Source organism: Pavona decussata, unplaced genomic scaffold, assembly GCF_977016875.1.
Source record: "Pavona decussata unplaced genomic scaffold, jaPavDecu1.1 SCAFFOLD_181, whole genome shotgun sequence".
Taxonomy (NCBI): domain Eukaryota; kingdom Metazoa; phylum Cnidaria; class Anthozoa; order Scleractinia; family Agariciidae; genus Pavona; species Pavona decussata.
In genome coordinates, this window is record NW_028145591.1 from 617,755 (window position 1) to 645,175 (window position 27,421).

Sequence of the window (27,421 nt, forward strand, 5' to 3'; positions counted from 1 at the left end):
AAATAAACCAAGATGGCTTCCACGGGATATCGTGAGAAAAGGAAGTTAGCGCAAAAAGCAGAAATTCTGGTGAAATTTGAGACAAAGGAACGGTATAACAACATCAGACAGATTTTAAAGAAGGATCCCTCACTAAGAAATGAGGAAGAACTAAAGCTGATTGCCAATTCGCAAGAAATAGTTCAGGAAATCGAGAAGCGAGTACAGCGACAGGAACTAGTCAAACGTCGTGTGGAGGAGGTATAGCTAACAGATCACTCTATTTGTTTTGTATTTGTTAACGTATCTGTTAATTTCTGTCTTATTTTACCATGAAGGTACTCGATCCACCTGATCTGTTAGATGAAAAAGCCAGTGAATTGGCTGAGGCGATACTCCAAGCCAAATGCTTGGTCGTTTACACAGGTGCTGGTGTTAGTACGGTAAGCTAATTAGCTCAACATGTATACCAACCCTTAAAAGGAAATCAACTTGTCAGTTTGAAAAAAGATTATAAGCCAATAAATAAAACGTATTTTTGTTCTTTTCACCTTCCAGGCTGCTTCTATTCCTGATTATAGGTTAGTGATGCATAGACTTCTACATAAATATTAATAATGAGCTGGTGCCAGTGTTCTTATCTTATTTTAGTTTAAGCTTATCCTAGTTTATAAATTAACAAGATCGTTTTACTGGGTGAAGTAAACTGTGTCTTGTGTTGCTCTTTAGGGGTCCTGATGGTGTGTGGACTCGCCTTTCTCGAGGAGAAAAATTAGGGTAAAAACTCTTTTTTGTTCTATGTAGTTAAAGATTTATAAGACTTACTTAATTAGTGACACGTCAATGTACATCCAGTTGTGGGCGGAGGGAGTGGGGTGCCTCACATCAATGGCTCATTTGTTTAGATAAAAAATTATGCTGTAAGAGTGGGATCAGGACTCAAGATGGTTGTCTATGCTGACGATGTTGGGCAAATCTCTCCCCACATCTTGCCTGCACTCTCTCCTCCAGACCACAGACTTTTTACATTGATATATGCATAATTTCTAAAATGTTTTAACTTAATTTAAGCTTAATTTCATCATTACATTTACAAATTTATATCAGTTTTAAAATGTACAGTTCCAGAAAATATCCTTCCCCCCCCCCCACGGAAGTTTTTTGCACCCCCCCCTCCCCTTGGAAATTCCAGTTTAGTTTCATACTTTCCTTCTAAAATTTTGATTTTTAAGACCCCCCTCCCCCTTGGAATTTCCAATGACCTTCCTTGGGGTAGGTATGGATTTTTTTTGGAACTGCACCAGAGGTTTTCGTCTATAAATCTTGATTACATCTGAGTTAATGGTTTTCTCAGGGTATACTTGGTAGCAAAGGTCAATGTGGTGGATCCAAGATAGCGTTTGTGAACAGAAATTACCAGTATGACTATTTTCACAATAATATGTGACTTTATCATTCCATTATGTGGACCTCAAATTGTTGATATAAAAATAATATACTTTTAAAGTTGCATAATACTTGTCATAGTTTTAATAAATGCTCTTGGTATGAAGGGAGAGGTGAGATTCTCTGCCCCCAGGTTTACTACACATGTTAAAGTGCTACTATGACAAAAATTTGTTTTTCTTTTCTGCTTTTTTCAACATCAATGCAGTCAATATGTCCATAATAATACAATGCATTTGTATTTAGAACAATGGGAGTGAGATAAGTTGGGAAATCTGGAAGAGAAACAGAGGAAAGTTAACCATATTGGTTTTGAGCATTGCATATATGACGTCACATCCCAGGAATTTCAGCTAGACCCAACCTTTTTCCTCGCTGCCGGCCATTTGTAAATCGTGCAATGGCAGACAGTAAAAACCAAAAAACTATATTTAAATAATCAGACTTCCCAAATGAATTTTGAGTTAAAAATTGGCTTGGAACCTATTTAATACATCTATTTTCCAAATCTGAAGAGAAAAGGACACGCAAAATTTTTGTCGCGTCATTAGGGTACTATAATTATAGTTTGTCTGCTATCATAGGATTTGTGATTTTGTTCTCTTCAGCTTTCTTTTTCCTTTTTTCATGGATATTATTTGGTTAACTGTGTAAGAACAAGTAAAGATTAAACATTACGACATCATGGCTGTGCTTCATTAATTAGCACTGTCCCATTCTTAAAGAATTTTGATGAAAGTCTATTATTAAAACTTAATGCCTTTTCTCATGAGAAAGCTAAGAAAAGTTCATATTCTTCTTATGCAGTGAAATGCCATAAATGTAAAGTTAACACATTGCTTGTACACAGATGTTAATGGAAGATTATAGATGAGTTAAATTATTCATTTTTCCCATTTCTGCTTTCCTTTTGGACAAATTATTGACATGCTGCATTGACAGTGGCAACTCAACTGTTTAGTAAATAGGCCTCAGACACTGAAGCTTCACAAGCCTTAAACACAATTTACAATGTAGCTGTATCTATCAGGAAGAGTAGCACATTAACTGTGACCATAAACAAAAATTTTATTATTTTCTTTTTTGATTGATCACCAAATTAAAATTCTGAACTCCAGTCATTTTCCATACAGCAAAATATCTACTCCATAGAAATCAGCATATAAGCAAAACATGTTTGTTGGTTGTTGGTCTGAAACGTGATTCTTTTCTCAGGTCATACAACTTGGCAGATGCTGATCCAACTTTAACTCACATGAGTATCACAAAACTCTATCATGAAGGGCTGGTAAGTAGACTACATAACAACCATGCAAGCAAACTCACAAAGTATAAGAAACTAAGAATAATTCTTAGAATTTCCTGTTCACTGTTACAGTTGTGTAGTTAACAACAAATAAGAACAACTTTTCAGGAAATGCGACAAATGATTAAGAATGGATTATTACTTCAGATCTGGCTATTGGCAAACTTGTTTTTAATAAAAGATCATTTCGAAGTACAATTTTATTAATCATAAAAATCACCAAAATATACATTCAACAAAAATAATGCTGAAGTGGAAGTAATCTCTGTTAAAGACCATGTTGAACCAGGCTTTCCACCTTTCATTAATGCTGTTAACAAATGAACCTGAACTTATTAAACAAATGTCTTCCAAACTTACGTACCCATAGAATCTTATCAACTTGTCCAAATTTTACTGCATTTCTGAATTCAGTGATCCAACATGATGAAAATCCAACAAAGGCTGACACAGGTTTACCAAACCAGCCATTTTACTATTAAAGTTACCCTATACCTTCAGAGGTATTTTCAGAGGTGTCTCGCGTCCAAGCGATGTAGCGCGTTCGGTTTAAACTGTGGATACCTGAACCCTTATATCAAATTAAAGCTTATAGAGCTGCTGTCAAACTAAACCAAGAATTTTGAAATAAAACGAATTGCCAAATTTTTAGCGCTGTTTTCTCGGATCAATTTTTTCACTTGGAGGAGCCACTTCAAAGGGCTAAAATTCAAAAGGAATTTGCTCGTTTGCCTTCAAATTTGGACAGTAGCTAGTTTAACACATAAACAACAAAGACCTGTCTGCGATTTTTTTCTTTCGAAATATTTTTTCTCCGAGAGCAATTTTTGTACGATCACTCCACATTTTTTTCATCCTATTTCGAAAATGCTCTATAACTTTTCATTGCGATTGAATTTGGCAAAACGCAGACAATTTTTTTAGCGCTTTGGGTCCAGAAACTGAGGAGCAAATTAAATTAGTGAAAAACAAAATTCGCTTTGACTCATAGCTTTAAAAGGGTGATTCAGACGCTAGCATTAAGAGGTCGTGAAAAATTCGACAATTCATTTTATTTCAAACTTCTTGGTATAGTTTGATAGCCAGCTGTATAAGCTTTAATTTGATGTAGGGGTTTACGTATCTCCAGTTTAAACACGAGACACCTCTGAAGGTATAGGGTAACCTTACTTAATTTTGAAGAGATCTTCTCAGGAACCTGTTCAAAAACAACTGAAAGAACTGGAAACTGGAACTGAAAGATCTTGGAAAGAAAACTGGAACTGATGTATGATGTACCAGTGTACACAAGTCCTAAAATTGGTGACCTGCTAAAGTCAAAAGAGGCAAAGTCTTAAGTGGTTATTATCAGTGTGTTGGATGCAGATTATATTGGCTTTACTACTCGCCTTCTTTATCAACGCATAGATTCAAAGAAGAGCATAAAAATAAAGGCTGCTGTTGGCAAACACGTGGCAGAAGACTTACTGTGTTATGTTTTTTAAAAGACCTACTAAGAAAAGCTCTATGGTGCACACTGCATTATAGATTACACCTGATGCATACATGTAATTGATTGTTGTCTATTTTGGGGTTATAAACAGACATAACAATTATGATCTACAGTCAATGATTTATTGGTTGCAAAAATTTTAACATTTTCAATGATTAATTAAGCAATTCCCATGTTTTCCATCACTAAGTATGTATCTAGGTATGTGAATAATGACTAAGTAAGTGCCAAATATTCCAGGATCATTAAGTAATTAATACTTTTGTGGTACCTGTTTATGCCAGTGCTAACAGTACTACAGAGGAACAGTTGACTGACTTTGTCAGTGTTATTATTTTGTTTTCCGTTTATTGCCATAGGTTAAACATGTGGTGTCACAGAATTGTGATGGACTTCATGTTAGAGGTGGGCTTCCACCTCAGGCACTGTCAGAGGTCCATGGAAACATGTTTGTCGAGGTGTGTCTTGCATTAAATGCAAATCTCCTTGTCATTTGGCTCCTTGCTGAAATATCTATATCCACAGGTTTATGGATTTAGCACTATGTACTATTCATTTTCATCCTTTTCATTAATAAAAATATCTATTGCATATTTCCAAAAGTTTGTGTTTGAAAGTTATTGACTCAGAAAAAAGTCATTAAATTTTCCATGCCCTGGTCAGAAGGATATTTTCCAAGAACTCATTGGTTTATGAAATAAATGTGATGGTATATTTCAAGCCTGGTGAATGAATGAGAATGATATATTATTCTAGAATGATGAATGTGTTATTCTAGAATCATGTATTATCCTCAAAGCATACTTGGAAAAAAGAAATCCGAGTGCTCCAGTATCAGGAGTCAAACCTAAGACTCAGTTCTGTGACACGCAAATGGATCTAGTGAGTGGTGAAGCCGTCAAGCCTCCTTGTTCGCTTTAAAAATTCTAATTTGCATAACTTTACTGTCACTTTCGGGCATGATCTGAGAAAAAAAGAGTATGACTGCTTGAAGTCTACTCTTCCACCGGCAAGTTGAACTCAAATAACAATGAGTTTAAAGCTACAAGGACTGTAAATTTCCTGTCATATTTAGAGTTTCTCCAAGATTACCTGCAGCTGTGACTAATAATGTGCAAAAGGTTTGTTGTAAGAAATGTTCTCCCTCTCTTCCATGCAAAGGTTCCATTCCCCTGATGTGCTACATTTAATGTTAAGGGTATTGGAAGACGGTAAATTTCATGTTATGATCACATTATAGTCTCTCTGTTTGGGTGTAGAACATTTTCATATGGGTGGACAGTTAGCTGTGAAGTTACAAAATTGTTTAATGACTAAAAAGCTTGTCTTTGCTTTTTGTAGGTCTGCACAGAATGTGAAGAAAATGATGAAATCTACTATCGTCTGTTTGATGTGACAGAAAATACATGCTTGAGGAGACACATGACAAATCGGTTTTGCCACAAATGTGGTTCTCAATTAAGAGATAGTATAGTTCATTTTGGAGAGAAGGGGAACCTGCGATGGCCTTTAAACTGGGAAGGAGCTCTAGAGATGGCTAAAGTGGCTGACTGTATCCTGTGTTTAGGATCTAGTCTAAAGGTGTTGTACTTATGATAAATGTTTTTTTTACTGTCAATGACTTTCAGTTATTTTGAAAATATGTGTCCTCTTTCGCACCCACAAGTAACATTTATTCCAAAACCAGGGAAGCAAAGATCTCTGAGTGGGTTTTTCAGGAATATTTTACTTCCACAACAAAATTAATGTTGCATGCATTTGCAAGGGGAAAAACATTTTGGGAAACAATTTTTTTGTACAGTGTAGGAGCCTTTATGGCGAATCTCAATAAAAAGAAGAGTGTGTCGTGAATAAGTAAATGGACATTGTCACATTAGTATTAGGCATCTTTGCTAAATTATATTTCATTAGTTTTGGAACAGTGTTCATGGGACTATTTGTCTGTGTGGCATTTTAGCTGCATGTATTGAATTTTAATAGAAAGGTATAGTCAGGATGACACCAAGCAAGCAATTAAGACACTGAGACAAGGTGGCCTTTCAGATACGCAATTGCTATTGAAATTGTACTGAAAACTAGTTTTAATTTCCTTGAAGGTGTTAAAGAGGTACCATGCATTGTGGGGAATGAATAGAGTCAAGACAAGAAGACCAAATCTGTACATTGTCAACCTTCAGGTAGGAACCCTCTGGACATGTCTGCTGTGCCTTTGATGTTTCCCTTCTGGGTTGTGCTTGCTCATCATGAATGAGTTTACTTGTTGCACGAGTCAAGTTTGAGTCAGGTTCCCTTTCTTCTATTTTCTTTTACCTTTTGTTTCGTTTTTGTCTTGATCAAAAGCTGTGATTGTGATTCTTGCTTTCACAATGATGTGCAAGCTGCTGTTTGACGCTTTAAACATGAACAAGATGTTTTCCTTGTGAACGTGATCACAAGTGTTCATTGTTGGTAACAAATTAACCCCATCCCTCATTCATTTCTGCCATATAAAATTTTCCTGAAAGGGTTTGTCCAATGTTGTTGGTGACTAATTTTCTCCTTGAGAAGAACTCAGTTATACTTACTGACTACTACTCTATTGGGCCTGGTTGTCTGAGAGCTGATTAACGCTAATCCCTGATTAAAAGTTAACCAAGGTTTCCAGCTTTCTTGTTAAAAATGTTTTTAAAATCTAATTTTAAGCTTATGGTAAGAAACTGAGGGACAAAAATGTTTTTTGAAAAATCTTTATTGTTTAGTGATTAAACTTCAATCAAGGTTCTCGATTAGCTTAATCGGGCTTTGAACAACTTGGCCCCGACTGCTCTTCAGTCTGTAGACTACTGGGGCCGGTTGTTCGAAAGCCGATTAACGCTAACCCACGATAAAATGTTAACCGAGGTTCTCAGCTCGCTCACTAAAAATGTTTTTAAAATCCAATGTTAGCAAGTGGTAAAGGAAAGTCAGCGTCAAAACTAAGGGACAAAACTCTTTTTGAAAAATCTTTATTGTTTAGCAATTAAACTGGACTCAAAATTCTCGTTAATCCAGGATTAGCTTAATCGGGCTTTGAACAACTGGCCCCTGATGAGGCAGACTCAGGGTAATTGAACCTCTTATCAATATTGTGTGCAGGAGACCTTCATGATACCAGCCATGTAGAAACAAGACTTAAATGTACATAAGATGTTTGCGGAAGTTATTAAAAATTAACCAGTGTCTAATCCAATTGTATTTTTAATTGAAGTGGACTCCTAAAGACGACTTGGCAGTTTTGAAGATTAGTGGTAAGTCACACCAGTAGAAAGTTAATAAGGATTTAGGTTTTTCGTTATAGGCCGAAAGCAGTTTGATTATAAGTTTGTACCCAGTGATAGGAAAAGGCTGAGTGAATCTGAATCCCTTGGGATCCTGTGTCTTTCTCAGTACATGTGATGTCATTGCGTGGTGCATGCAGTCACAGCACTGCAGATTAGATCATGCGAGATAAGATAACAATGAGTTTAAATTGAGCTGTCAGATCTAACTTTGTTGACTTAGAAATGCTAAATGGAGATTAAAATTATTGCATTATGAATAGGGGAAGTCAGACTGGCATTTCACATTTGTAATGTCTGTAAAATGGGCAAACATTTACCTATCTGGACTGGTAGGGGAGCGGATTCTGCCAGCAACGAATTTGAACCTGAATAACTTTTTTAATATTAATTTAATTGGCTTGAAACTTCAGGACTTTATCAAATATTTATCTTGAAACAATTTGACGTCATCAGTAACTGTTCATTGACTTTGGTGTTACCATGGCAACCAATTTTTGACAGGTCATGTCTTCAAAAAATAGAAAATCCCTTTTTAAAATGCAGAAAATTACTTTTCTTTCTGTAACTTTTATGTTTTGAGCCCATATTAGTGATCCTTTATCAGTTCTGATTACTAAGTTTTGTTCAATTTTGGTACTTTCCTGAAGGTTTGGGGAAATCCAGACATCGAAGATGGCAGATCCAAGATGACTGCCATTTGACTAGACTGTGAGCAGTCCTACTTTTTTCCTCTGATCACACTCCAAAGCAATGGTGAAATTATGCAAAGTAGAAAAGTGAACAAGAACGGATTGGAAATTGCGCGATCGTGACACTGATTGTGACAGAACTTAGGAGAAGAAAAGACTGCTCGCAGTCTACCATTTGACAATCATAATGTCATTACTACGTCATATGACATCATTACTTCTTGCTGCAGACCACAAAGGAAACATCGTTGGACGTACTATCTCTCTTCCAAGTCTCACTGTCATAGGTTTTATACTTGGAAGTTATGGAGGGGGTGGAATCCCCCCTCTCCCCCTGGTACCAGAAGACAAAAAAAGCCCAGTCTAGATAGCGTCAACATAGTTTAAATCATCACTGCCCATTTCATACCCCATGATTTTTGGCTAACAGACTTATGCTGATCTCTAAATAATCAATGAAAACCTGTTGTAGGAGTGTTACTTTGATCAATGGAATTCTGTCAGATGGCACTGTCAATCATGAACTAAGCAGCTTGCTTCAAGGCAGTCCATGTTCAGTTTTAATGAGGTTCCGCTCTAGCTTGAGACAAACCCTGCCTGTCTGACTCTCAGTGCCATCTGACAGCATTGCTTTAGACCATATATCTTGAATTTCTATGAGTTGCCAGACTCTCCACTTTAGCACCTGGCTTGGAACTACTAGCTAACAGTCCTCGTCTTTAGGTCGATGTGATGACGTAATGACAAGAGTAATGGCTAAGCTGGGGTTAGTTATTCCAGAGTACAAAAGGTAAGCAAAGGGTTTGTTTCAACCTTTTGTTTGACTGTTCCCTTTTTTTCTGACATTGGTGGTTGTGATTATTCTCTTATGTTCCAGACAGGATTGGCCTTTGAAATTGTAGCCTAATGAACAATGCAAAAAAAAATTTTGGAGTCAGTTTATTTCCAATGTTTATTTCCAAACTAAAGAAATGATTTCTACAGGCACGTGAGATTTGCATGCTGTACCGTCCAGTACTACGCAACACTAATCATCTTCAGGACAATATAATGTGCATTATATTCTCTTGCTCTATACATAATTCATACTTTTTTGTCATTCAGTTAATCTATCTGAACATTTATCAAATGTCAGAGGATTTTTAGGAATGGAATCTTGTTCCTCAAATTTAAGACCTGGCATTAATTTGTTCGAGTTTGAGCAGCTAATGCTCATATTTTGTGTGTATTTCAGGTGTAAAGACCCTCTATTTACTCTAGCAACACCTCTGAGGACTCATGAATTGGACACTTTTAGCACCAAAGGCTTAGACATGTGTGTGTTTTCGGCGGACCAGTCGTGTAAGACTGAACTTGAGGAAACTAAAGAACTTAACAGCAATGAAGAAAATAATGAGAACAATGGGAAATTAGAAAAAGATGTTCCTCCAAGTCCTAAACGGCCTGGCTGGTTTGGCAAAGGCTATGCAAAGAACAAAAGACCAAGAAAAAGGCGGAGGATGCGTTGAGTATGATCGTATTTAACCAAGTGAGACTGAGTAGCAGAAATGGAGGGCTCATTGCCTCAACTCTCAAGCGGACAGCACAGCAAGGCGGACAGTTCTCTTGGTTGGGTATTCCCGATCGAATCTTACTTGTTAACTCTCTCAGCATCCCAGCATAAGGTGAAAATCTCTTTAATGAGGACACATAGAGCTGGTGCTAAGCGAGAATTGACTGTGTTAATGACACAGTCTCCCTGCCGAAGAATATAAAGGAACGAAAAGTTGGCATTACACAAGTTTAGCCAGCAATCCTAAACGGACTGTTAGTCTGTTAGAAGTATAGTAGAGTATTGCAAAGAATAATTATGAAAATTCCCTTTAAAAAAATTACCTTGCTACATCAGTACGAGGAAACGAATTTTTACCCTGCTATTAGTGGTTTCTCTAGCGGACGCTACGCTGGAGAAACCACTTCTCGCAGAGTAACAAATTTGCTACAGATTTTTATGAAAAAGTCTGTGCGCAAATATTTTCTTCTTTTGCGCAGGCTTACAATTCGTGGAACTGTGGGTTTCTCATTATTATAATTTATTAAGGTTGAAGATATTGGGTTTTAGGCCAATGTCCTGTTATTCCAGTCGTCTCGAATATAATTCAAGTTACAGATACAAATCGAATCTGCACTCTATGTTCTGGGTTTTTTTTTATTTGTGTGTGTGTGTGTGTGTGTGTGTATGTGGCTGATTTACTTTAATTTTTCCAGTTTTTCTGGGGCTTGGATTACATTCGACGCGACTCAAATGCGCGCCTTATAAATTGGGCCTAAGACTGTGAATTGTATTCAATTGAAATGCACCTTATTTAATGTGCCTTATATCACCTTCAGTTATATTACCTTATATTTGTTAGGCATTAAGTGATTCCCCTGGACGTCAAGTGCCGTTCTTTGAATTCAAAGGACCCTTTTTGGATTGGAATCATTTTGGGGGGTGGACATCAAACCTACCGGCCCTTGTAACTGTTGTTAGGCTTCGGGGAAAGAAGCAGAATCAGAAATTAGTCTAGAAGTATTCATATTCCTTGACCTCTGCGCTTACCAATTACCTAATCACAGGTAACTTCCAAACCTCCATTAAAAATAATACGACTTTTAACTAAACCTATTCCAAATCGGGAAAACTGTTTATTTTTTTCTTATTCACCATTCATATATCGAACACAGGGTAGAGTGTCTCATCCAATTTGCAAACACCGAGAAGAGGGTGGAAAAAAACGAGGCGCAAACAAGTTTTTTCTAAACCAACTTCGAGGTGTTTGGAAATCAGAAATAGACAATCTTTCGAGTGTTTGTTTGATATCGCTTCTCAAACCATTCATAATTCTTGGAGAAATTCAAAGCAAATTTCACCAAAATTTTAGGATAATTAACATCACATTTTTAAACCTCCTTCGCGCTAGTGATTTCTTACACGAGCCAAGTTGTTTTCATCGTAGAAGCGAGTAATGCATCAGTCAATTTCAAGGGTGCCCATCTTCCCCTCCCCCCCCCCCCCCCCCGTCCTCCAAGGCATTAGCATTTGTTGAATATAAACTGACAAATGCACCACGGTACAGTTAAAAGAAAAGTTGATCTCTTCACTTCTGAGCTTACCTAATCCACGCCAAACGAATTTTCTCGGATTAGTCCTATTTTTCAATACTGTGGAGGAGGGATGAGGGGGGGGGGGGGGGTGGGTTGAGCACTGCTGTAATTGACTGATGCATGATATTGAGGTTACCCGGTACCTTCAGAGGTGTCTTCAGAGGTGTCTCGCGTCCAAGGGATGTAGTGCGTCCGGTTTAAACTGTAGATACATGAACCCTTATATCAAATTAAAGCTTATAGAGCTGGCTATCCAACTAAACCAAGAATTTTGAAATAAAATGAATTGCCAAATTTTTAGCGCTGTTTTCTCGAATACATTTTTTTCGCTTGGAGGAGCCACTTCAAAGAGCTAAAACTCAAAAGGAATTTGTTCGTTTGCCTTCAAATTTGGACAGCAGCTAGTTTAACATATGAACAACAAAAACGTGTATGCGAATTTTTTATTTCGAAATATTTTTTCTCCAAGAGCGATTTTTGTATGATAACTCCACATTTTTTAAAATCTACTTCGAAAATGTTCTCTAACTTTTCACTGGAATTGAATATGCCAAAACGCAGACACGTTTTTTTAGCGCTTTGGGTCCGGAAACTGAGGAGCAAATTAAATTAGCGAAAAACAAAATTCGCTTTGACTTGTAGCTTTCGAAAGGTGATTCGGACGCTCGCATTTAGAGGTCGTGAAAAATTCGACAATTCATTTTATTTCAAAATTCTTGGTATAGTTTGATAGCCAGCTCTATAAGCTTTAATTTGATATAGGGGTTTGGGTATCTACAGTTTAAACCGGACACGCTACACTGTTTGGACCCGAGACACCTCTGAAGGTCCCGGGTAACCTTAATAAAGGGTACATTCACCAGCGCTTTAATGGATTTTCAGTGTTTAATAGAAAACGAGAGCTTGTCGAGCAAGACGCAGGTCGAAGAAGTATTGTCACAGCCGTTTTGCCCCTCCTTTTCCTTTCAAATAGTATCAAGTACTTTTCTAATATGGTTCACGGTTCATGAAAGAAGAATATGTCTACTTCCAATAAATTGAGCTGCGGCCAGCGACATGTTGGCATTGAAGATAAGCTGCTTCTGGAAATATCTTTAAAATGCTTTATCATAAAACAATATGTCCAGATCCAGAATCTTATGAAGAGGGGATGATTTATCTCCCTTTGGAGCTTAAATTCTTTAGTTTCGTTCTAAGAATGCTGTTTGAAATTTCTAACTGGGTCGTTCTTCGTCTGATAGCTATTAGTGATTTTTGCATTTCTAAAATTATTTTCTTTTGTTCCTGTAGCGTCATTTGTGTCCTCCGCACCCTTGCAGATAACTGTTCACTATTGAAAACAAATGATCTGTTCTCAAATAACAGTTGACTAAATAGTTTCTCATAATGGTTCACTCTCTCTTCAGAACGTTTCAATTCTTTTAAAACATCTGTGCCTCTTTCTATAAGCATCAGGACTTTTTCTTTAATCTGGTGTTGCTGCTGTTTCAGGATTATATTCAAATGTTCAGGCTGTTCTTGAGCCAAATCAGTCCTGGTCTGTTGTGCACTTGTGTTCTGCCAAAGCTTTTCAACCCGAACTGCTTCCTTCAGCTTCAACGCGATTATTTCATTTTCTTCCTCTACTTGACTTAAAAACATCTGGAGCTCGTTGAGTTGATCTGTCACTATTCCTGACAAGCGGAACTCTTCAAAAACCTTGCTTGCCTTTACTCCGTGATCTAGTATAAACCGGACTATATTAGCAGCAGTTCTTTCCATTGAGTCCGGAAAACGAACCGAGAAGTCCTTTCTGTAAATATACAACAAAAAATCAAATTAAAAGCCCTCCTAAACAGAAGGAGCGATCTGCATGGATAAGGTGTGAGGGACCGTGAAGAAAGGAAGGCCATTATTTTGAATCGTTTTATCTTGTGTTAATCTTGTAATTCATTTTATAAAATAGCCAGGGTCAAGCAAGCACTGTGATTGGCCAAACTGAGTTCTGTATAACTCCGCAATGCACGAAGCATACGTATGGTGCGTGCATTATAATTGTACATATGCACGGAGCACACGTCAGATTTTTTGCCGGTGAAAAATCTGAGAAATTCAGAGAATTCATTATAAGTGTACAAATATTCATTGCACAATGGTTCTAGAAAATATTCGTAAATTTGTGATAGCATTAGTTGATAGTATAATTATAAAATGCTGTCCTTTTATTGAAAATCAAATTTATTGAAAACAAATATCACAGGTTCTAACTCATTGTGGCGTCTTGCTACAAGAGGCTGGGTTTTTTTTTTCTTTTCAGACGGTATAATGAGAATAGCTTTTCTAGTTTGTATTAGTTTTCATTCGTTGAGGAATTAATGCCAGTGAACTACCAATCTCCGTGCAGCCAGTACAGAAGCGTGTCCGAGTGAGCTCAGCGGGTATCCAGGCATTTCTACATTGTAAACACGTGAAAATTTCAAGCTTTTGTAAAACGCACTTATTTGAAACCTTTTCAGATTTATGAAAGTAGTAAAAAATAGAGCCTCTACAGACGACAAGGCCTTGGGTTTCTTTGAATTCTAACAGCGCTGTATTATTCATAACTATTACAAAACTAGTTACTGAAAATCCCAACGTTAGTTATCGTTTCTTCCCCAAACATTACTGGATCATAGTTCTACAAGGTTGGTAAGTTGTTTTAGTGTATCGTCTACAGTCACTCTCATGTTTCACTGGCTTTTGTTAAAATACAAGTAATGTATACTACCCTGTGTACTCCCAAGGGACAATTAACGTCCCACGCTTAGGTTGAAAAAATCCGTATTGACAATACAGTTTGCCTGATTACCTCAGCAACCCTAAACCAAAAGGAATGGTGTCCAAAACACTTGGTGGAGGGAGGGGAGATACAGTCAAGAGCCTACAGTAATTGGTGCAAGCTGTTTTTGTGTCTGGAAAAGCTAAATACATAATAAACATGTAGCGTGCTGTCTCCTTAGCAGAGTCTCCTTCATAAAAAAGGAGCGAAAAGTCGGAAATGGGAGGAAAGTGGAAATGAAGAAAAGGAGCGCGGGGAACGACAGGAAGAGTGAGAAAAGGGAGCCTATTTTCTCTCTTCCCATCGTCCCCGGCGCGCCTCGTTATTTCACTCTCTCCAGTCCCTTATTTGTCTCCGCTCGAGCGCGAAAGAGGCCTCTGCGGAGGTGACAGCGTAGCGTGTGAAGTCATGATAAATTACCTGTAGGCAGGGAAAAATATGAATGAAGGGTACCGAGGAACACAAAACTCCCAGGGAAGATCGTTTTCATCAGCATTTATCCTAAAGGACAACAAAAACAAAGCAATCATCATAGACAGGAACGATTTACATCAAGAAGCCCTTTTCGCTTTAAAACCCAGCAGAGTTTCTTATTTAACCTGGCCGCCACTGGTGTATCTGCTTCAACCACATTTTCTTTTAACTGGGTGTGCCCGGTTAGCATGCCCGAGACTGAGAGATTGTACCAAAAATGAACATCTGCTTCGAGGGCTACTGTGAAATTTTGAGGACAGGCTTTCAGTTGAACTCGAACTCGAATCCAAACTCGACGATTCGGTGTTCCCGTAAGATGGAAAACTTTACAAGTGGGTGTGTACTGTAACTATAACAACTAAAAGCTCAAAGCTGTCAAAGAAACAAATAGAAACTTACCTCGCAATGGTGACGTCGGTTATGTTTTGAAAGAACTTTGCCACAGTGAGAAGAACAGGCCCAAGAGCTTGATAGAAGGCACACCAGGAAGCATAGTAAAGCAACAAAACATCCTGTTTTAACCAAAACAATGTAATGTTTCACTTCACATAGGTACAAGTATAGAGTTCATTGTATCTTATTTTATTTTTTCATTTTGCTTTGCTTACAGGCACAGGAAAAGAAAGAAAAATAACTGGCGTGTAGACAGGGAGATCACAACAGCTTAGCCAATTATAGTGGACCCATTAAATTACAAAAAAATTTAAGAAAAAAAACCCAGAAACAACAGAACAGTTAAAAACAAAAAGGTTGATGATCGAGGGTGCGAGCCATATTACACTTAACGAATATAGATTCCATGTGCGAGGATTATCGGGCTCGTATAGATTGCATGTAGAGGGCACTTATACAGTATTCACAGAGGTTGTCCCTGAAGAGTTTCAGTGTAAGGGAACTGTCCCTGATAAAAGATGCCATTAAGTTCCAAACCCTGCAAGAGCGAGTAGTAGTGGTAGAGTCTTTGTTTAGCGAGGGTAATGCATAATAATGCCAGTAACACCAAACTGAGCAGAATCACTGATCTACAGTGGAACGATAGTGGAACACCATAGGTACAAAATGGGATACTATATATGCGAGTTGCTTTCAGTAATCATGGCGTCCACCCAGTAAGTAGCTCCGAACCACACTTCTATCTAAATAAATGACGTCTCATTTAAATATCAAATGCCAGTCGCGTCAACTACAATTGATGTTACAATTTAGAATCGAACACGTACTGTACTTGAATTTCTGGAACATTCACCTCTAAAGTGTATCCTTTGTTGTTTGTGTGGTTGTCAGGCTGATTTGCTGTAATTTTTGCCCGTTTTTCTTGTGCTTGAATTACTTTCAACACGATTGAAAAGCGCCGTGTAAGCTTAAATTAAACCTAAATCGCTCATGCCTATGGCGCAGGTGAGAGCGGCGTTATAATCTACTCTGTGTTTATTTGTAATTATATCTTTTCTTGTTTGGCATTAGGTAAATATCCCGCAAGTTGAGTAGTGGTGATTTTCTCTTCTCTCTGGGAGCTGCATAGTTAGGCTAGCCAATTTATAAATTTTACGTCAGTGTCCAACATTTGAGTACAACTAGACCGACTTATCAAATCTATTTTGCACCTTTAGCTTCAACGAAGGAATAAATACATATAAAATTTATAAATACACACAGTAACTGGACACCCAAAATAAAACAAAGCTAATAAGCAACAGGCTGGAGAGAGAGTTCTGGAGACCTTTAGGATTTGTGTACGATTACAAGATTGAGTTCAAATCTAATTCGCCAGCTTTAGCTAACTGCTTGTTATACCAGTTTGTTTTTCCAGAGTCTCTTTATTGGCTGGTAAGCAACAGGATAGAGCAAGAGTGCTGGGGACGTCTTTGGTTTGAAATTTGAAAGTGGTACTCGTACTTAATCTCGTGCTCAAACCTAAAGGTCTCTAACATCTGCTCTGCAACATTACATTTGAAACATAACTCATACAAGTGCATAGCCTGACTATGCCCACCTTGGTTTCATCCAGTACTACGTCACGGAAGTTTGACGTCACCACTTCTACGACGCATGCTTGTGATGACAGACATTCGTAAGGCCTTGCACTACTGGATCTAAATCGTCTTGATAGATTCCCTGTCATGTAAGCCATCACAAATTCAACTGGGCGTAGGGAAAGAAAGTAATGATCTGAATAAGTATACTATATATTTCCTTTGGAAAGCAGCATGAACTTTATGGATATACGTGAAATTAAAACAGGCCAACCTCTAACGTTTTGCCCAAGCAAGATTGTGTCTATGCTTATTACTACAGAACCACAGAATGTTCGTACCTCTGCGTGTTTAGATTGTGTATCGAAACCCCGCACATTATTCGTAACAGTTTTCTTCCCAAAATGTTTGACATTAACGTCAAGAACTGAATATAGGTCCTTTTTCGCACCCAGTTCTTCCGCGACAAACAGCGGAGAAAATGAACAAGTCAGTCTGTACATCTATGAGACAATTTTGTGTGTTCAAGTGATTTTTTACAGTTCTCGATATGATAGTACCGTCTCGAAATGTGTAGTTACAAACTTTACAAATTCTTGTACTGTTCTAATTTTCAAGTACAAGGAACCATTAACTGTATGGGAAGTTTGTGTGATATTTTATTTAGAGTATCTATTCTAAACTTAATTTTACAAGTGGTGTCATGAATCATAAGTGAGATACTTTGAAGAAAAATGCTCATAGCTATAAGAGAAAATCAACTTTATTGTATTTGCATGTTTGTCTGGAGTGTGTTTTACCAATCATATTGTGGTTGCTACAATCTGCCAATGAAATTACCACATCGATACCTTATTCACAAAGCTTAAGATTGACTCTGACCATCAGGCATTCTTATCCTCATGATTCTTGTACTGTTATCCTTTAGAAATGTTTCTAGCATTTTGACTTAATTCATTTCGTAAATAATGTCTTGAACACAATTAACGACTGTAGACACGTTGAAACTTCAGAAGCGAAATAAATTTTAAAAGAAAAGCCAAATGCGGCAGGATTACTTGATATCATCCTTTTAACCCTTTAAGCCCTAAGGCAAAACGACAGTTTCTCTAAATCCAGGGCTATACACTCAATTTCCAAGTATGATATACCATTTTAAAGCTACTCATGAGTATATAATAATGAGTGAGAAAAGTTATGGCTTTGAGATAAATGGCCTTAAAACGTAAAAATTTAAAAGTTCAAAAACGTCCCAATCCTTGTGCATATTAGGTAAACCCCTAAACTATAGCTTATTCTGCAGTTCTTGACATGTTCGTTAATGTGAGAGATGTCTTAAGACCCACAGTTTCTAGGGGAAGAAACCTGAAAAGTTATGGGGGTGGTCAACCATATCACATATAGGAGGGGTTTAAGTTTTTATCCTTTTATTGAGTAGATCTTCACAAGACCATCTTGGTGTCAAAAATTCATAAAAATCTGTCAAATATTGAAAGAGTTATGGCAATATGTGCCAATTGGCACTCTTAGGGATTTTTCTAACATTAATCTGAAATCCGTTGCCGTCCGGCATTATTGCAAGGGATGGGGTAGAGCTTTATCTAGGAATTTCATATTCACCAATTACGGCGTTCGTAATTTGCAGTCCTTCATCCAAGACATATTGAGCATCAGCCTACAACAGAAAGCGTTTAATACAGTAAATAAAATTATACAAAAACTGAATGGAAACTTTGTGTCCAGTCAACTCTCGCCTTGTGGACACCTCGCTATTGCAGACACCCCAATAATACGGACAGCAGGTAAATCCCCGGCAAAAATAAATTACAGACGTTTGACTTAAATAAATTCCCTCTGTTACGGACTCTCGCGATCCCGAGGCTGTCTGCAATAAAAGGAGTTGACTGTAGTTGGTTTTGTAAAGCTAATGAATTGAAGAAGAATTGAAGAAGAATTAAAGCCCATTTAACAAAAAGGCAAATTGAAAGTTGCACTAAAACGTATTCTACTGAACAAATACAAATCGGTAAGACTGGTTGCTGATGCTAGCTGTCACCATAGTATTAAAACCCCGGTCTGTCAATACATTTGATGTGCATCAAGTTCTACAGTACAACGTTCATTGGTACTCAGCAATGACATGCAGACTGACGTGATTCCTGAGAAACGTACAATGAATCTGGTGACAATTGAGAACTGTCTCGCCTGGGGATTGACGATATTCTTGAAGAAATTCATCAGGCTAGATAAGTGAACAGTCGATTTAAAAGTTCTTACAACATAGCCAGTCTTATATTAATGTCTTATTAATGCTGACAGTTTCACTTTTCATGCTTTTCAAGTTTTGATAAAGATGGCTGACAGTCATCGAAACTGTCAGCATTAATAAGACATTAATATAAGACTGGCTATGTTGTAAGAACTTTTAAATCGACTATTGACGATATTGGATTGGATAAAAATTGTTCATAAAATTTTGACTTATTTATTCGCTTCATGTCGTTGCGAAAGTATCGAGTCGTTAGTTACTTGTATGCTTGTATCGTGAATTTCCAAAACACACGTTATATGTGGCATTGTAACAAACTTAAATCATAGTTTCAATAGTAGTTGACTTATTAATGTCAGACTTACTTCCTACTTGTTAAACAGTCATATGATGTACTAACTTATAAAAACAGATCACAGCATGGAAAATGCTTCGTACGATTTTTATTCACTCGTTGATACGTATCAGAAAACTCACTCGTTCGTTTTATGATACTACTCAACTCCTGAATAAAAATCGTACGTGCGCATTTTCCATGAAGTAATCTTTATATTGGTATTTAAAGCCTTAGTCTAAGCACACCCACTCATCAGTGCTTCTATTCTCTGTAACAATCCACGTTAATGGGAAAAAGACTTTACCTCTAAATCAGCGATAACCAAAGCTGTCCTGCCTTTAGGTGTGTTACGAACACCAAGTTTCTCAGCAACGTCCCAGTACTCAGTAGAATCCATAAAGAAGAAATTGACTGATCTGTTCCCATGGCAACCTGCTCCAGTGAACTGGATCACATCATCAGTAGCTGTGCATGGGTTGCTTTTGGTTTCATCATCAGAAAACATACGCACAGGAAGTCCCTGTATTGAGGGGGTTTTGCCATCCACTGACTTTGCTTTACTGTCACCATTTTGAAAGTCAGTTTTCGTAACTGGTGGAATAATCGCGGCCATCAGATCACTTAACAGTTCATTCAAACTTCTTCTCATTTGCTTTAACGTCTGTTGGTACAGGGTTTCGTATTGTTCAGAAGAAGACAAATTTTTGGTTGTTTCCACAGTTTGCAGAGTACAACAAATACTCGTTGTAGCAAACAGGAAATAACCAACTCTAAAAGTAATGCAGTGATTTCTGAGAGAAGACAGTGTTGCTGCAATATCACTTTTCAAAAAGCTTTGTAATCCAGGGCCCATATTACGTTGGCAATTTTGACGCTGACAAGTGTAACATACATCACAAACATTGCGTCTGTTTTCAACGTTACTTTGTTGAGGGATTTGTAGTGACTGGCAAATGCTCTTATGTGGAATTAACAAAGGCAAACTCCACTCCCTGTCTGGAATCAAAAAGTCGTCTCGGCGTATTAAAGACTGTAATGCATCTAAAGTTTCTTCTTTCAAATTAATTTGTTTGAACATTTCTGTAGTATCATCTTTATTACGCGTACTGTGTGGTAGGGTCTGGGAATTGGTTTTCATTTCGTTTGATGTCCAAGTACATGAGCAATTGAAGTACTGAGATGCTGTTGAAACGTACTGAAATGACAAAAAAAATAAAAAAAAACATTAATACAATGACAAGCAACAGTGGTGTCAATTGTGCGTCGAATGTGATTCATGTTGGCTTTGATTCCGTTCACTACTCCTTCATTTTTTGTTGTGTCCATGCTTTATATTACTACAGAACCACAGAATTTTCGTGTGCTTCACATCACCAAATATCTTATTATCCACTCCCCTCGGGCTACAACACTGTGTGGGGGACTTTGCCAGATACTGCTTGTGGCGCAGTTCACAATTAATGAAGTAATGTGTTATGAATCCCCCGTAATGTGAATATGAATTTGAGATAGACAGTAGGGGTGGTCACTGCCAGAGATTTGTCACGTCCCTAGCGGTTCTTTTACGTCCAACAGAGTCAGATTAAGCGAAAGTACTGTGAGACGGGGCCTACGGTGTTTCGTCCATATCCGAGAAGACTATCATCAGTTGCAATATGTTCCTACAAGTTCTGATTGGGCAAGTGGCAATTTTGCGGTTTTTTATAAACAGAGAGAACGACCACCAGACAATGACCGACACCTAGTACAAACATAAAAATATATAAGTGAACATAAAAATACACACAGACATAAAGACAGACAGCTTACAGTATCCAAGAGCTGTTGCTTTTCTTTACTCATATGCAGTTTGATTGGTAAAAACAGAATTAAAGCTGGCCCTTTGCTCAGTTGATCTACAAAATGTCGCCTTCTGTCGGACCTCAATGTTAGCTGAACGACAAGCTAAAAAGGAAAAAAGTGGCAAGTTGAGATTATCATGTGTCACGTTGAACCTGAATGTTGGCAATTTGTACTATCCAGCTACTGCCTGTCTCAATCAAGGGCCTGACTTTTTTTTAATCAACAGCTTAAATTTAATTGTATACCCTGATGCCTTTACTTTTTGCGAGGTTTAAAATTTGTCAAAATCGTGCAAAATTAGTTAGGTGAGTTAAATTTGGCGATATTCGATGGAAGCTGTAAAAAACTGATAAAAGTGCAAAATCTCCAGTACAAAAAAAATAGCTTTATCACCAACAGCACAGACTGAAATGAATGAGATAAGGGTGGGGTTCAATCTTACACCTTTCAATTTGTGTAATGTGGCGTGCAACAAGAAAGACTTTTGTATTTCGTTTCGATGGATTAATTTTAACTACCAATTAATTTCCGCGAAAATAACGCAAAAATATAGGGCATTGGGCTAGCTTGTTAATGAAATGATGAGGACTCCCATACATTCTTTTTGCTGTTTGGCTGTCGAAAAAAATGGGGTACGCTTTGGTTAAGGCCGCTTATCAGTGTTACACAAAAATGTACTACGACGGCTGGAAGAGCAGACAAAGTACGGGAGGTCACAAAATGAAAATACTTGAACGCTTTATGTTCATAGTGCAAATTAATGAAGTATACATCGTTTAATACTTTGATATGAACGCATCGGGCAAATGGCAAGTGGCTTTAAAGTATCTGTCAAACATTTTTTTGGCTTCCGTAAAATTACCCCCTAAAGAAATCCATGGAAGGTATTTCTGGTTGGTTTACCATAGTTAATAAAAGACAATGGTTATGGCGCCAGACAAACTTCTTTCTTACATGTTTTGTTAGCATTTTTGGCCTTGACCGCGCACAAACCACAGTACCGGTAAATTTGAAATGTGTTAGAGCAGACTAAGAGCTGAAACAAAGGATTGTGCACGGGCGCGGTCCTTCCAACAATAAATTGCAGCACCATTGTTATCAACTTTAAAGATGGCAAGGTTTCATTTAACCAGTCTAACAGTTACCTTGTATCTGTTGGCATCAATCCAGCTGGTAAGATTTTCAGTTGTGAAGTTATTGCTTGATGGGTAGTTCTAGGAGATTTGTACAAAAACTGAGTGAAAACCAAGCATGCTTGAAGAGAACCAGAGAAAACAAATTATCATTTGGCGCGAGTGAATTGTTACACTGCACAAAAAGATTGTGCCAAATAATCAAAGTTGGAATTAAATGATTCTTGTTCTGTGGGTGGTCTGAAGTGTAAAACTTACCAATACATCATGGTTAAGGCGATGATATGCCACGCCTGACACACCACTCACTCCTACTTTTAATGCTAGCTTGGCATTTGTTATAACAGCAAATGTTGGACTGGACTCTACAATGGAGACCGCAAGATTTTAAGGATAATTGCATTGGCAACACTCTTAAATATGACTGGTTCTTGCATGTGAATTGGTGTTCCCAGGCGAACCCAAGAGCTGTGATTTTCTACAGTGTAGTTATGAGCACTGATTAAGAATTGGTTCATGTTTAGCGTGTGTATATCAAGTAATGGATGCATGCGGTAGAGCACGATAGAAGCGTAAGGGTTCAACTCTAGCTTTTTGAGTACTCAAATGTACCAGTCTTGAAAAGTTAAAGATTTTCCACAACGAAAAAAGCATCGCGGAGAGTTATACGGAAGAAGCCAAAAGAACAGCTACATGAGGAGTTGGATAGCTTCATGGTAAAAACAAAGCTGCAGCTGAAAGAATTCTTTCGTACATGTTACTCCTCCGTACATAAACAAAATCAACAAAAGATGGAAAGTAAGAGAAGAGAGGAGAGGAGAAAAGATCTCGAGGTCATTATCTTGCTGGCGGTCAAGACATCAAGAGATAACAAGAAATGAGATGAGAGAACAGATAGGCAGAACACCTTGATTCGGAATGCAAGGTCGGTATTTTGGACAGCATGTGGATTAGGATCAGGATTACATGGTTATACAGGCTTTAATGAGAGCTAAGCAGTTGATGAGAACCCAGTCTCTAAAAAGTTTGGAAGACAACAAAATTGTTACTATCATTGGCTAATAGTGAAAGAATGTTAAAATGATCAGTTTTAATCAATTCTCATCAATGTTCACTGATTTTGAAAAGTTGCTATCATTTAGATGAACTTTAGTCTTGCAACACAAACTCAACAACTCTTATAAAATTAACAATTGACACCTTAATTTATTAATTTCTATATTTTAATAATCGAAACTTTTCCTTACTGCAATGACTTATGTGCACCATCTAATATAAAACACTGTACTTTTCTGGGGCATATCTACTAGGGTTCAGGGGCCTCGGTCGAACCCTCTAAACTGAAACTATAAAACTACGAGCTATACAACAGTTGAAGTTTAATAAAAGAAAAAGCTACAAGCTGGCAAGTTTGTTGTTAGAAATGGGATGTCGTATCATAATCTGACGACATGAGGAAGTGATTGATGTACTAACGTACAAATGTAAGTGTGGCTCACAATAAACAAGTTTAGGTAGAAACCTCATGCTTAAGCTAAAAAATCATCACAGTAATCTACAATCTGCTGACTTGCAAGTCTGTGAGCTGGAGTCTCTGTTCATGAGTTAAAGCCCTCAACTCAGTTTGTCTCCAAAAAATGGACGTAATACCCTGATAGCAGATACTAATGGTAATTTTCCTTTCCTTTTCCTATTAGCCTTGTGCCATGCGCCTTACATAATCAGGTTTAAAACAAAAAATCCAACAGTAATAGAAAAGGTTGTAAAACAGATATTATGATTCAGGCAATTTACCTTTACCCCTAAACTGCAATGCCAAATTGAAGAATGTGGTGTAGTTTGCATTGTTTCTCACTGGCTGGTTGAAATAGCTAATGACCAACTCCTATCAAGATAAAAACGGGAGAGGAATATGAAAATGCTAGTTATGATCTAAACTAGTTTCTTAGGAGCTAGATACATATAGGCTTTGGCAATACATTTTAACAGTTTGAAAAAAGTTAATCATCATTAAAACAAAAACAAAAAAATCATAAGCATGATGTCAACTGAGGTTTGGATACCCAGTCTTAATTAGCACACATTTTGGTGATGTTATTTTTGTTCATTTTCTCTTTAATTCAAAGGTTTCTTTGAGAAGATGCATCTACAGTACAATAATTTCAAGATTGTGCTACACTGTGATATAATTTCAATGCCTCGAATTTGTCAAGAAACCCTTCTATACATCATTTCAGTGTTGGATATCCTAATGAAGCATGCTTTCTAATAATGATATCACATCTGATAATAGTTATTTTAGGAGGTTGCAGCATTATATATTTAGATCACTAACTTAGTCATGGCATGGTGTCACTTCAAATGGAGTTGCTTAATTTTGTAAATTTATGGACCATTATCTGAAAATTATGGAAAATACAAAATTAAACTGATTTGAAAATTGATTTAAACCAAAAGGTTAAACTTTATTTATTATGCTAATACAGCTGTACCTAAATAAATCAAGATTTGGTCTGTCCAAACAAAATTGAATAGCAGTAATTAGTAACAGTAATCAGTAATCAATTAGTTTGTAGCAGTGCATTCGAAGTATACCCATTGAGCCAAGTGACCTTACTCTGATAAAGATTTTCTGATAGACAGCTGAAACCATTAACTAAAAGTTACTAGGTTCTGATCAAGTTCTCTCTTCCTGTACCTTTTATTCCTGCCTCCTGCCCCTTCCTCAGTAGAACCCCCCTATGTGTCTTTTTTATTGCAAACTGTATAATGCAATACTGTAAAATGTTTCCAATTTCTTCTGGTTCCTGTCACTTTAGAAATCCCATTTCCCATCCTCTCTTCTCCCACGTCCTATAGATTCCCTGCCCCCCTTACTTCCAGGTTCCCATCTGTGTCTCCCAACCTCCCCCACCCACCCCCACCAACCCAACTGTCAATGGCAAAGGGTTACCAAACTAGCTTGTAATTGTGCAAGCAAGATAAATACAATGAGAAGTTTGCTTGTTAGAAGTTTTCAACATAGCTCATGATAATTTCTTACCAGTACTTAAATGAGTTAATAATAATTTATAATGTGTTCTTTATTGTAGTTCCTAACTTACATACAGCTAACTTACATGCCTCATACTAGATCTGCCCTCTCCTTTCCATCTACTACTAATAACTCAAAAGTATTTTTAATTTGTAACTAAGGAATGATGTTTAGCTTTAATTTGTCTATTATACTCATTCAATTGTACTGTGGATATTTATAAAAAAAAAATAAATCAATAATTAAAAATGTTTGGCAAACTTCTGTCAAGTACCCTCACCTATATTTACACAATTTGACGTCACTTCTCAATTCCCCAAGAGGTGCAATTGTATTAAATTCTAATACAGAATATTCTAACAGAATGTTTTAGCAAATAAGCTCAAACCTAGAAGTTATTTGAACCCAAATTTTACACTAAAAGGTTGCACCTTGAATTTAACCTACGACGTTTTATGACAATCTTTTCTTTTTCATCAATTTGAATCTTATTCACTGTTTCTCTGTGGCATTAATTTTTATTTCTTTCTGTTGTAAGTATAGTATAGGTAGCTTGGTTTTTCTTTACCTCATTTGACTGTTTTGCCATGTTAAGTGCTGCACCTGTGCCAATGTATATAAAAGGTCTAATGATGGAACGAAGAAATGCAATCTGAAAGAAAACAATCATCAATGGTTAACAATGTATCATGTAACATTACAGCAACGATACAGGTACCTTTCCAATGTTTAAAAGATTTTAAGTCAAAGTTAGAATTATCATTGAATGAACAATTTAAGGTCCAAGGCATGCCTCTGTATGGCTGTACCTTCATCCCTGTTGTGTTGGCCTGATATATCAACACTGATTATGAACAACTAATGTAATTGCTAACTGGTTTATTAACCTGTTCATTTGGTCCTTAGTGGTTATTTCATGCTAGGTTATATTCTTTCTTTTACTGAGGCATTAGGCATTTCCCAATGAATACATTCAATGTCATCACTTTGTCCAGTTGAATCACACTGATTGGTTGAGAAAAAACAGATTTTTTTAACTTTTGCCTGCAAATTGTCCAGATTAAGTAGTTTAAATCCCTAAAGTTTCCTCATAAAGTGTCTGACTAGATTTCAAGATGATCCACAATGTTTAAAATGAGGGGCTAATTGTGCTACCATTGCTATGGTAAAAGCTGTTGCTTGGAAACTGATGAAAAAATTAACTTTGACCATATTTTGGAATGACAAACAATGATCTAGTATGAAGGAGATCGAAGTTTATCTCTACGCGAGATAATTGTAATTTCAAAACTTCTACCCTAAGTCCAGAAAAACTGCTGCAAGTCTCCTTAAATTTTATTTTCAATTGTTTCTAACTCATTATCATACATTACCACACCCAAGAACAATAGGAAGATAAAATTTGAACCACAACATACATTTGTATACACTCTATCATAATGATTCCTATGGTAATTTTAATTGTTGCTTGTAAAAGCAAATTCGAAAAAAAGACTGATTACATTTTAATTTGACAAGTTAATTGGCGTAGTATGAAGGAGTTCTCAGTCTGTCTATTACTTCTAAACTTTTGATTTTAAAGGATGAACTCTCAGGCAAAAGAAACTGTTTGAGCCTAATAAGTCTAAGATTGAATTAATTAATGTGTACATCCACGCATGTCTTTAGCTCACCATCTTTGAAGTTTTATATGGTCCTTTGTATTCAATCCCATCAAAATGACTGTGAATGACAACAACTTTTGGAAACTGATCCACTCTTTTCTGTTTGAAGCAGGTTCCTACCCAACAGTTGATGGCAATGAATGAAATCTACAAAAATGTAACAAATCATTGATTGAAATATTTATTATTATTGATGTCATCAAAAAATTATGAAACCAAAGCTTGTATGGGGAATAAATATAATTTGTTCAATTGATATAAAATGTTCTCACTTATTAAAGTATCAGGCTTATATACAGTGGAAAAAGTATAAATTTTAGATACTGATAGACCCATTCGACAGAATCAGCATAAATGCATGACATGTATTACTCAGTAACTGCACACCAACAAGCCTGTTGTCATTACAATAATTATAGTCTGTAGAAAGAAAAGCATGCAAAGTACACATTTTGAGTGCATTTGCACGACTGTGCTATCATCATCATTTGGTCCTTTTCCCTTTAAGGGAAATGGGGCCTTATGACAGTGCTATACACATACTTTAATGGGTAATTATAT

The 27,421-nt window shown here is 36.9% G+C and overlaps 3 protein-coding genes across 3 annotated transcripts in view; 2 read left to right on the top strand and 1 right to left on the bottom strand.

Moving 5' to 3' along the window:
- Positions 1 to 10,580, top strand: LOC146463059 (NAD-dependent protein deacetylase sirtuin-7-like). The gene is made up of 11 exons (XM_085084880.1): positions 1 to 240; positions 318 to 422; positions 538 to 560; positions 709 to 756; positions 2,641 to 2,713; positions 4,583 to 4,681; positions 5,565 to 5,804; positions 6,320 to 6,400; positions 7,450 to 7,489; positions 8,935 to 9,001; positions 9,446 to 10,580. The coding sequence occupies exons 1-11, from the start codon at positions 13 to 15 to the stop codon at positions 9,717 to 9,719; spliced, it is 1,278 nt and encodes a 425-aa protein (XP_084941006.1). The 5' UTR covers positions 1 to 12; the 3' UTR covers positions 9,720 to 10,580.
- Positions 1 to 27,421, top strand: part of LOC146463054 (protein chibby homolog 1-like) — a 156,092-nt gene that overhangs the window by 45,967 nt on the left and 82,704 nt on the right. The gene's annotated exons all lie outside the window — the stretch shown is intronic.
- Positions 10,417 to 27,421, bottom strand: part of LOC146463060 (thioredoxin domain-containing protein 11-like) — a 26,456-nt gene continuing 9,451 nt past the window's right edge. Inside the window, exons 3-14 of the mRNA XM_085084879.1 lie at positions 26,870 to 27,007; positions 25,765 to 25,848; positions 23,957 to 24,047; positions 22,421 to 22,527; positions 22,175 to 22,243; positions 20,997 to 21,131; positions 19,492 to 20,382; positions 18,202 to 18,256; positions 16,602 to 16,750; positions 15,008 to 15,120; positions 14,555 to 14,635; positions 10,417 to 13,129 (exon numbers count right to left, since the gene is read on the bottom strand). Coding sequence (XP_084941005.1) covers positions 12,493 to 13,129; positions 14,555 to 14,635; positions 15,008 to 15,120; positions 16,602 to 16,750; positions 18,202 to 18,256; positions 19,492 to 20,382; positions 20,997 to 21,131; positions 22,175 to 22,243; positions 22,421 to 22,527; positions 23,957 to 24,047; positions 25,765 to 25,848; positions 26,870 to 27,007 — 2,550 coding nt within the window. The 3' untranslated portion in view covers positions 10,417 to 12,492. The remainder of the gene's footprint in view (positions 13,130 to 14,554; positions 14,636 to 15,007; positions 15,121 to 16,601; positions 16,751 to 18,201; positions 18,257 to 19,491; positions 20,383 to 20,996; positions 21,132 to 22,174; positions 22,244 to 22,420; positions 22,528 to 23,956; positions 24,048 to 25,764; positions 25,849 to 26,869; positions 27,008 to 27,421) is intronic.